The sequence below is a fragment of the Frankliniella occidentalis genome, unplaced genomic scaffold (genome assembly GCF_000697945.3).
Source record: "Frankliniella occidentalis isolate FOCC.00 unplaced genomic scaffold, Focc_3.1 Scaffold91, whole genome shotgun sequence".
Classification (NCBI taxonomy): Eukaryota; Metazoa; Arthropoda; class Insecta; order Thysanoptera; family Thripidae; genus Frankliniella; species Frankliniella occidentalis.
Window position 1 is genome coordinate 31,550 of NW_026267220.1, and position 10,617 is coordinate 42,166.

The window sequence follows — 10,617 nt, forward strand, 5'->3', positions numbered from 1 at the left end:
CCCTGTACGTCGTTACTCGCCCCGACCCATAATTGTATCTCCTGACCTATTCCCTTGCGTCACAGACCAACGCCACGCCCGGGCACGCCTGCCACGCCCCTCTCCCCTCTCTCCCCCCTTTGCATCACTAGATTATGCGCCTCTGCGATCCCTCGTACGCCCCACGGCTCTCCCTTTGCGCCTCTGAGTCACGCACCATTCGGCGAGTATCAGTATCAAGTTCAATGCCAAAAGCACGGTGGGTGGGCCCATCTCTCGCACTGTGTCGCAATCTGTATTTTTTTTTTAGGAGGCCATTGACATGTTTTTCCTTTCTTGCAAGAGTCTTATCACATGCGTGCCCCGCCGAAGGGGTCAACTGCTCGGCCATAACGGAGGTGCGAAAAGGCAAAAACAACAAGAGAGAGAAAAACTCTCTGCGAAATGCATCGCGATTCAATCACTTGTGTGTCACATATCGGCATGCCACGCAGTACGCCGGGGGGGGGGGGGTAGATGGGGGGAAGCCCCACAAACTCACCTCCGATACCGTGAGCCGATTAATGTGTATCTATGTGTTCGTAAAACGATTTCTTTATTGCTCTTAGAATCTAAGACTTAGACCTTCCCAAACCAGATTATCAGATCAAGTTGAGCGGAACCCTCGGCGGCACTTTTGTGTATTGTGCACTCCTATGTGAACAGCGGGTGACTATGGTTGTGTCGTCCCTTGAGTCATGAGATGGCGAAGTAGTTCCTGACCGCACCGACCCACTGTCCTTGACAAACAGGACGTAGACAGGCCTATTTCGTTCCAATTGTTTTTGCCGTTCAGACGCTGTCGTGTCGTCGTGTCTCTTCCCAAAAGGAGAGCAGGGAAGTCACAAGTACATCAAAATGTCGTCAAATAGACACTCTTTTGGCACGAGAGGGGCGTTATTTGGGGCGTCGTGTCGGTGTCAATGACTCCAAAATGACTTCACATTGACCATGCCGTTCTCCTTGGCTTTCTTCTGGAGAGGTCAACGAGGAAAGAGTGGGGGGAATTACGTTGCCGGCGTTGAGCACGAAGCGCATGGCGCGAAGAGTAACTGTGTATACAGCAAGAAGGCGCTGAGTGCAGAGTCTGACCCTGTGAATAAGCACTGAAGAAGAAGCCAGTACAGCCGAACCTCGACCATCCCGTGATCCACACGGCACAGTACCACGGTCGCCAGAAGCGCCTGGTTCTGTTCCTCGTCCCGGCGCCGCGCTCTCATCATGGCGTACTGCATGCGAGTTTTGTACCGCAAGGTAATGTATTCCGAAACACAGTCGTGATGCTAATCATTTGCGGTCTCGAGTCTGCTTGGTCCCTGCTGACACTTCGACAATGATCCTCTCTTGCAGTTGTACCAAACGGCCTATTTTTAGAAGGTCGATGTCTTGCTGTAATTTTTGGGGTAGAGGTTGCAGAGGTCATATCTCTTTAATTCGCTTGACTCAAGTCTTGACACTTCCTTTATGTCTTAGTCTGTCGTTTTCGTGTGCTGGTCACCTACTAAGATGTCAGTGCTTGCAGACGAGCTGTTCGTGCTTTTATTTCTGCTCAAGTATGTGCTCATTATACCCTTGTTGGCGGCATTTTCGCTTTGCCCTGTAGTTCATTTTAAAGTCACGATACTGCCGGTATTAGAAGGGTCCTGAAACGCCAATGACATACTACCCTGTGGTTGAAAAATCGATATTGTTGCTTCAAGTGAGGTTACATCGCCGTGTCCTTTTCGGGGAGGTGTTAATTGAGGTTTGGTGGCCCCTACTCCCATCATGTCTCCTGCACATTCTGTCACATTTGACCTCCGCTTATGACTTCTTTTGCGACTTTCCTGCCCTTTCTCTAGGGCATGCACTGTTATTGTTAAATTTTGCGGACTAGAGCACTTCAAATGACATGCGTGATGGTCACTTAAATGTTGACGTCTCATTCCCATTATAATCCCTGCTGATGTGTGGTAAATGACTTAATTGTCCAGGTTGCCATCTATTTTTTTTTTTCTGGGACAAAGTAAAGGATATATTAAGTTTGATGGTTTGAACTTTTGTAGATGGCAGTGGGTTCCATGTTTTCTTTTTCATTTAGAGAGATAAGTTGATAAGGGTCACTCATTCCGAATGCTTTGTTTTCTCGTGGAGCCATTGACCTAGTGAAGACTTGAATGTTGCGTCATTCCACTTGGCATAATATAGGTCACCATGGGTCAATGACTCTTGTAATTTACATTTGCTGATCTTTGTTTCCTTGTGTGCAGGGTCCTCAAGTTGCGGCCCTTGATGTACAGCAGCGATGCTTTTCCATCTCTCCACTCTCGGCCATGGCTGCCAAGGTAGCCATGAGCCGTTTAGATAACAAACCTCTGCCATATGACAAGTTGGCCAGCAACATTGAAGTTGTGAAAAAGCGGTAAGAAATATGAATGCCTTTTGCCACTTAGATTTTCTTTGCTTGTGATTATCTTATCTCTTTCTGTTCTGTCTAGACTGGGGAGACCTTTGACTTTGTCTGAGAAGATCTTGTATTCCCATCTGGATGACCCCAAAGGCCAAGATGTTGAGCGTGGTGTGTCATATCTCCGTTTGCGACCTGACCGTGTGGCGATGCAGGATGCAACTGCACAAATGGCTATGCTTCAGTTTATTTCATCTGGTCTGCCCAAAGTAGCTGTACCTTCAACCATCCACTGTGACCATCTTATTGAAGCTCAGGTAAGTCCTCGAAGAATTCTGTTTCAGTAATAAAGTTGTTAATAATTATTGAAGGAACTCAATTAAGGTAAGTTGAGTTCATGATTTAGTATTTGTACCATGATGTTGCAATGTAAAGCATGAATGATTCCTTTATCTCTACTGATAAGCAGGGAGCAACCGCATTGCTATCTAACTTTCTCAAACAAGCTCATCATGTGGCCAAATATTTTCTCTGTATTCTTTATTGTTAATTTGACTTGGTTTATCCTTGTTTTTTAATTAGATTGAAGGAGAGAAGGATCTTGCTCGCGCTAAGGACTTGAACAAGGAGGTGTACACCTTCCTGCGATCTGCTGGTGCCAAATATGGCGTTGGTTTCTGGCACCCTGGATCTGGTATTATCCACCAGGTAAAAACTTTGATCCCTAAAATTCTAACTTTAGTTGTTAAAAAAATATTCTCTTATATATGACTTTCTGTTCAAGATTGTGTTGGAGAACTATGCTTTCCCTGGACTGTTGTTGATTGGTACTGACTCCCACACCCCTAATGGTGGAGGATTGGGTGGGCTCTGTATTGGTGTCGGTGGTGCTGATGCTGTTGATGTGATGGCTGATATCCCATGGGAACTCAAGTGCCCTAAGGTTTGCTCCATTTCTCAAATCAATGTGGTTGCAGCAACTTTCCCAGTATGACCAATCCCAATTTGTACGTAAACAGGTTATTGGTGTGAAGCTTACTGGTAAGCTAAGTGGATGGACCTCACCGAAGGATGTGATCTTGAAGGTGGCTGGCATTCTCACTGTCAAGGGTGGCACTGGTGCCATTGTGGAGTACTTTGGCCCTGGTGTCGATTCCATTTCATGCACTGGTATATATTTTACTTATTATGACACTGATGTCTGTCAAATTTACTCTCTATATATATCTCTCATTAAATTGGTCCTCCTCAGGTATGGGTACAATCTGCAACATGGGAGCTGAAATTGGAGCTACTACTTCAGTTTTCCCCTTCAATCACAGAATGGCTGCTTACTTAGAGTCAACTGGCCGCAAAGATATTTCTGATGAGGCAGCAAGGGTTAAGGATGTCCTCCTCTCCCCTGACGCTGGATGCAAATACGATCAGGTTTGTATGTTTTCTTTTCAATTTGGTCTGCTATTTTCTTCACTGAACATCACTTCAACATAAGAATTTGTTTGCAGGTGATTGAAATTGATCTGAGCACACTTGAGCCTCATGTGAATGGTCCATTCACTCCTGACTTGGCTCACCCCATCAGCAAGCTTAGTGAAAATGCGAAGAAAGCTGGATGGCCCCTTGAGATCAAAGTTGGTTAGTAATCCATGTTTCAGATATAGGTAATTTTCTTCAATTTTTAGTGGATGATAGTATGATTATTGTCAATTTTATTATTAGGTCTTATTGGAAGCTGCACAAACTCTTCCTATGAGGATATGACCCGTTGTGCTAGCATTGCTGAAGAGGCCATGAAGCACGGTTTAAAATCAAAGATTGCTTTCAATGTTACTCCTGGATCTGAGCAAGTCAGAGCTACCATTGAACGTGATGGTGTGGTGAGTAAATCAACTATTTTTATTATTTGCCTTGAATTTAAGGAATGCTAAGTGACTCAATCTCATTTTCAGTCAGAAACCCTCCGTAAATTCGGAGGTACAGTTTTGGCTAATGCCTGTGGTCCTTGCATTGGCCAATGGGACAGGAAAGATGTCAAGAAGGGAGAAAAGAACACAATTGTCACATCATACAACCGTAACTTCACTGGTCGTAATGATGCCAACCCTGCTACTCATGGATTTGTCACCTCCCCTGAGTTGGTTACCGCCCTGTCTATTGCTGGTTCCCTGAATTTCAACCCGTTAACTGACACACTGAAGGGTGCTGATGGTATGTGGGAAAATTTTGAGATTTAACCAAATCCTTGTTTTCAGAATTAATTCTTTTGCACCATGTCATTTTTAGGCAAGGAGTTCAAGTTATCCGATCCCTTCGGCAAAGAGCTGCCCCCCCGTGGTTTCGACCCTGGCGAAAACACCTACCAAGCACCTCCTCCTGAAGGTAGCAGTCTGAAAGTGGATGTTGACCCCAAGAGCCAGCGTCTTCAGCTCCTTGAACCTTTTGCCAAGTGGGACGGAAAGGATTACAAAGACCTCACTATTCTTATTAAGGTAAACTTTAAATCCTCTCAAACTTCTTTTTCTTTTTATCAGTTTTCAACAATAGCTTTTGTTCCTCAAGGTTAAAGGCAAGTGCACCACTGACCACATTTCCGCTGCTGGTCCTTGGCTCAAGTACCGTGGACATTTGGACAACATTTCCAACAACTTGTTCCTCACGTATGACTTTACTATTCTTCCCATTCTTGGTAAATTATCCTTTTTACTGTATTGAAATCTAATTTACCAATTAATTTTTTGCAGCGCTACAAATGCTGAAAATGGAGAATTGAATAAGATCAAGAACCAACTTACTGGCAATTACGGTGGTGTTTCTGAGGTTGCTAGAGCTTACAAGGCAAAGGATGTCAAGTGGGTTGCTATTGGCGATGAGAACTACGGTAAGTCAAATTTTAAATACTTTGACCCAGTTGTTTTTTTGAATTTATATCAACTTTTCTTTCTTAGGTGAGGGAAGCTCCCGCGAGCATGCCGCTCTTGAGCCCCGTCACTTGGGTGGTGTTGCCATTATTGTCAAGTCGTTTGCCCGCATTCATGAGACCAATCTGAAGAAACAGGGTATGCTGCCTCTTACCTTCGCTAACCCTGCTGATTATGATAAGATTACACCCTTCGACAAAGTGTCCATTCTTGGTCTTAAAGACTTGGCTCCTGGCAAGGTAAGTAGTTTCCGCCCCATTTTTTTCTCTTTGCTAATGATTTTGGGGGCTTTTCTTATACAATACTTTTAATTTGATTCCAGCCTCTTCAGTGTGAGCTCAAGCACCCTGATGGCAAGACAGAACAAATAACCCTCAATCACACCATGAATGACCTCCAGATCAGTTGGTTCAGAGCTGGTAGTGCACTTAACAGAATGAAGGAGTTAGCAAAGTAGAACATTAGATTTATTCCATCAATTCTCCTCACATCCTGTATCTCTAGTCAGGCTCTTAATTTGGCGCATTGTAGTGCTATAGTTTGATTTTGTTCTTTATTCATCATGCAATTTGCAGATGCAAATGATTTTTATTGCAAAATTTTCAAATTTTTTGTTTTTAATTTGAAATTTTATTTCCTAAGGAAGTTTTACCTAAGGGAATTATGAGCTCCATTATAGTTTATGATTCGTTGACTAAACTTGTGAAGAGAGGTGCCATACTCTGTTCACTCGAGTCACAGTATTTTGTGGGTCCTCTCGTAACCCATGTTGAGATTGTATTATGTATTTTTACCTTGAACTATGTAAATGAATTGGCAATTAGAATAGTGTACAATTGTGATATAGTTCTTGTAAACATTTCAATCAGTGTTCAAATTTTATTGTCTCACTTGGACATGATTTTAAAGGTCTCCTTGTCAGGAAGGGTCATGGTTCTGTAATGTTGCCAAAAATTGGAGAGCTTGTGAGAAGGATGCTAATTTTAAGGCAGCCTCACTGTACCAGGCTAATGATTTATGTGGTTTCTGTGGACAGTCTGAAATGTGCTCAGTATAATGTACAATTCGTGACTCCAGCTATGGTGCTCATATGGTGTGTTATGGGCTTTAAGACTGATTCTGGTAAATTATGCCATTATAAAGCCGCAGCCCCAATTGGCAGTGCTTTACAAATTTCTTACAATACATTGTTGAATTTGAAATTTTAATGCTCTGTTTGAATGAATGCAGGTTATTCTACAAATGTGTTATATTGCAAGCTGTGAGTCTGCATTGTACATACTGTAATGTCTTATGAATGCAGGGCAATAACCATTTAAATAAAATATTGACAATATACATACATGGTCTCTCCCCCCCTTTTTTTACCCTTCATTATTCATTAATTGCGTGGTCATTTTCAGTCCTCCATGAAAAAAAATAAATCACAAATTTGACAACCTTTAAAATTGAGATTTCCAGGGGCCTTTTTCTGCCTTTCTTCACTTAAAAGTGAACTTAAAAAGGTTTCTGAGTATTCCTCAATTTTAACAAGAAATCCAGTCAAATCAGATGGTTGTAGGGCGCGCCGAAGTTCAACCATCGACGAACAACCAAACTGGCCAAAAAACATGCAAAATGAAATGCCATTTTTATCAAAGACATCTCATAAACACCTCGGATTTTGGCGAGGAGCTGACGTACGGCACTCTAGCCTCTATCCTTCACATTTTAGTCAATTCTCATGTTCTTCAAAGGGTTGTGTTGTCGACCCTGTTTCGTTGTTGTGGTTGAGTTTTCTATGTTTCCAAACGGCGAACGGCCGAGTAAATTTTAAATTCTAACGGGTATTTTATTTAGCTCATGTTATGATTTCAGGAAGAGTTAATCCCCTTTTGCTTCCGATTTTGATCAGAAGGATATCCTTTCGCGGTTATCATCGACATTCACCGCTCTGTTGCCTCTCTTTGACTGACAAACAGCTGCTGATAGTGAGGTTAGAATCGCTTGATTAAGATTGTAACTGCATTATTTTACGTTTGTTTCACTTTGTCAGTCATTTTTCACTATTCTTACGTAAATTTCAACTTTTCTTGTTGTTGTTGTTAGGTATCGTTCCCTTTTCCATTTTGTCAAACTTGAGGAAGCCTTAAGTGAAAGTTATTCTATTATCCTTTGTCAATTATCAATATAGCCCTTATCTTATCTTCTTTTCAGGCATTGGGGACTTATCTCGAACCTGGGGTCCACCTGCAGTCACAGAGGTGGAGGTGTACGAAACGTTATGGCAGGAAAATCAAGTGAGGCTCCTAAGCACTCTAATAGACTGTCCTTAGAGCGATCACCATATCTTCGGCAGCATGCCAACAATCCTGTTCAATGGTTGGTAATTGAAATATAATTTTTCTCTCCAAGTTTTATTTTAAGAAATTGATAACTGTGCCTTTTTGCTCCTTGACAGGTTTCCTTGGGGGGATGAGGCCATTGAGTTGGCTCGGAAAGAGGGCAAGCTGATATTTTTATCAGTAGGCTATTCAACCTGCCATTGGTGTCATGTGATGGAGCGAGAAAGTTTTGAAAATGAAAGTGTCGCTAAAATAATGAATGAAAATTACATTAATATTAAAGTTGACCGTGAAGAACGTCCTGACATTGATAAAGTGTATATGGCATTTGTTCAGGTATCATACAACTATTTCGTACATTTCTTTCCTCTTTTCTATTGAGACCGGTGTGTGCAGACCCGTACCTTTGTTGACAGGCGTCCTGTGGAGGCGGTGGCTGGCCGATGAGTGTCTTTTTAACTCCTGATCTAACACCAGTTATGGGTGGTACATACTTTCCTCCTGAAGACCAACATGGAAGACCAGGATTTAAATCTGTACTGCAGAGTGTTGCAAAATCTGTAAGAATTATTTTCTGATGAACTGTTTATTGTTGTTCCAACATAATTTATTTTTACTTACCAATTCACGTTATCTCTACAGTGGAGAGAAAACCGCCAGAAATGTAATAATACGGGCAATCGAATTATGGACATTTTAAGAGAAACAACTGTTCTAGAAATACCAATTGCTGCCCAACTCATCACTGGGGTTCCATCTCTGGAGGAGTGCGCCCCAAAATGTTATGAGAAATTGGTCCAAATATATGAGTCCCGATTTGGGGGGTTTGGTCATGCTCCCAAGTTTCCTCAACCATCTATTTTTACATTCCTTTTCCATTTTTATGCACGTGATCCTTCATCTGTCAAAGGAAAGAAAGCATTAGATATGTGTTTATATTCACTGAGAATGATGGCCCGAGGTGGAATTCATGATCATGTGGGACAGGTCAGATATATATCCAGAAATGTTTTTTACCCTTGAGGGTTTGAAAACACTCATTACTTAATTTTCAAATTGTCTCCTCTTATTATGAAATCTTTTATTCAGGGCTTTGCTAGATATTCAACTGATATGAAGTGGCATATACCTCACTTTGAAAAAATGCTTTATGATCAAGGACAATTAGTAGTTGCATATTGTGATGCCTTCCTTGCTACAAATAACTATTTTTATGCTGATGTTGCTAGAGACATTCTGAAGTATGTGGAACGGGACCTAAGTGATAAGGTAAGTTTCTTTTGGCAACTTTTCATTTGCTACTTCTATTGAGAGAGCTCTTAATTTGTTCACTCTTATCGCGACAATCCTGTTTTTCTTTTTTATCTTTTTGTTTTAGTCTGGTGGTTTTTATAGCGCCGAAGATGCTGACTCACTGCCTACACACGATTCGACTGAGAAAAAAGAGGGTGCCTTTTATGCCTGGACTTATGATGAAGTGCACGAGATTCTAAACCAACGTGTTGAAAGCTGCCCGGCTGGCAGTGACGGCAAGGAGGTCACAAACGGCGACATCTTCTGCTTCCACTACAGCGTGAAGCCTGGCGGGAACGTGAATCCCAGCTCCGACCCGCATGGCGAGCTCGTGAACCAGAACGTGCTCATCATGTTCGGCAGCGAAGAGGAGACCTCGAAGCACTTCCTGCTCCCCAAGGAGAAGGTCCAGGAGATCCTGCGCGAGAGCCGCGACAAGTTGTTCGAGGTGAGGGGCCGGCGTCCGAGGCCGCACCTCGACGACAAGATGCTGACCTCCTGGAACGGTGAGTACCACAGCCCCGACACTTTGACCGTCTGCCTGCGGATGCCTGTGGAGTAACGTTTGCCCTGCCTCCCCTCAGCGCTCATGATCAGCGGCTTCGCCAAGGCCGCGCAGGCCCTGGGCGACGACCGGTACGCGGAGCGGGCCGTGAAGGCGGCCCAGTTCGTCAAGAAGCACCTGTACGACGCGGCCAACAAGCGACTGCTGCGCAGCTGCTACCGCGGCGACAACGGCGGCGTCATCCAGATCGCCAACCCCATCGGCGGCTTCCTGGACGACTACGCCTTCCTCATCCAGGCGCTGATCGACCTGTACGAGACCACGTTCGACGCCAACTGGCTCGAGTGGGCCTTGCAGCTGCAGGAGGTGCAGGACGCGCTGCTATGGGACGAGGGCAGCGCCGCGTACTTCACCAGCCCCAACACGGACCAGACCGTCATCCTGCGCATGAAGGAAGGTGAGCAGCAGCGGAGGAACACCCCTCCCCCCCATTTACTCTCGCTCCCTTTCTCTTTTATCGCACTTCCGAAAAACGCAATTTTTGGTTTCCCGAGTTTTGGAGAAACAGACGCAAGCCTTGTTATTTCTTGGTGCGTCTGCCTCGCACCTTCGTTTCCCTGCTCGGCCCCGGGCCGGCCCGACCCGGCCTCCCCCTCTCCAACGCCAACGGCTCCAACGGGACAGAAATAGAGTTTCTTCTCGAGTTTGGACTGACTGACCCTGCAGCCGCGAGATGTTCGCTCGCTCTGTAAGTCTCTGCCCCCACCCCCACTCCTCCCCCTCCTTACTTCGCACGACTGCGCACGGCACTGCCATCCGGCCCGACCGCGTATGGGACAGCGAGTCCCGCGAACAGGAACATCGGCATCGGCCAAGCAGACGCCAGTCCAAACTGTTACGGCTGTGGACCGTGGTCGTCCCGTGCCATGTGGCTGCTGGGGACAGACCGCCTGGCAGGTAGGCAACGCCCGATCCGTCGCACAGCCCTGTGTCGCCGTTGCCTACATCACGGGCGGTCCCTGCTGTCGCCCAGCGCCGCCGGCCGCCCGTCGCGTCGAGTCGCCGCGGCGAGGGTGAGGTGGGGTGGGGGTAACCGAACCGCAACAACGCGCGAGCGCGGGAAGTGGCATGGTCGTAAACGGTCCATTTCCGTCTCCTGTTTCCCCTCCCCCC

At 45.0% G+C, this 10,617-nt stretch overlaps 2 protein-coding genes across 2 annotated transcripts in view; both read left to right on the top strand.

Moving 5' to 3' along the window:
- Window positions 1–1,104: 1,104 nt before the first annotated feature.
- LOC113212980 (probable aconitate hydratase, mitochondrial) lies at window positions 1,105–6,660 on the top strand. Its single transcript, XM_026431867.2, has 15 exons — window positions 1,105–1,272; window positions 2,268–2,419; window positions 2,496–2,721; window positions 2,987–3,112; window positions 3,189–3,347; window positions 3,424–3,574; window positions 3,657–3,832; window positions 3,910–4,039; window positions 4,124–4,281; window positions 4,354–4,612; window positions 4,688–4,893; window positions 4,964–5,061; window positions 5,146–5,282; window positions 5,350–5,561; window positions 5,645–6,660. The coding sequence occupies exons 1-15, from the start codon at window positions 1,240–1,242 to the stop codon at window positions 5,777–5,779; spliced, it is 2,358 nt and encodes a 785-aa protein (XP_026287652.1). The 5' UTR covers window positions 1,105–1,239; the 3' UTR covers window positions 5,780–6,660.
- Window positions 6,661–7,060: 400 nt separating this feature from the next.
- The window catches only part of LOC113212981 (spermatogenesis-associated protein 20), a 12,194-nt gene continuing 8,637 nt past the window's right edge, over window positions 7,061–10,617 (top strand). The window contains exons 1-8 of the mRNA XM_026431868.2: window positions 7,061–7,297; window positions 7,519–7,683; window positions 7,763–7,982; window positions 8,063–8,206; window positions 8,289–8,633; window positions 8,736–8,915; window positions 9,025–9,445; window positions 9,524–9,901. Of these exons, the coding sequence (XP_026287653.1) occupies window positions 7,170–7,297; window positions 7,519–7,683; window positions 7,763–7,982; window positions 8,063–8,206; window positions 8,289–8,633; window positions 8,736–8,915; window positions 9,025–9,445; window positions 9,524–9,901 (1,981 nt within the window). The 5' untranslated portion in view covers window positions 7,061–7,169. The remainder of the gene's footprint in view (window positions 7,298–7,518; window positions 7,684–7,762; window positions 7,983–8,062; window positions 8,207–8,288; window positions 8,634–8,735; window positions 8,916–9,024; window positions 9,446–9,523; window positions 9,902–10,617) is intronic.

Coding starts and splice junctions, on each gene's coding strand:
- LOC113212980 (XM_026431867.2), top strand. CDS start 1,240: ATGGCGTACTGCATGCGAGTTTTGTACCGCAAG. Junction 5,062..5,145: donor TCCAACAACTTGTTCCTCAC/GTATGACTTTAC, acceptor AATTTTTTGCAG/CGCTACAAATGCTGAAAATG. Junction 5,562..5,644: donor AAGACTTGGCTCCTGGCAAG/GTAAGTAGTTTC, acceptor ATTTGATTCCAG/CCTCTTCAGTGTGAGCTCAA.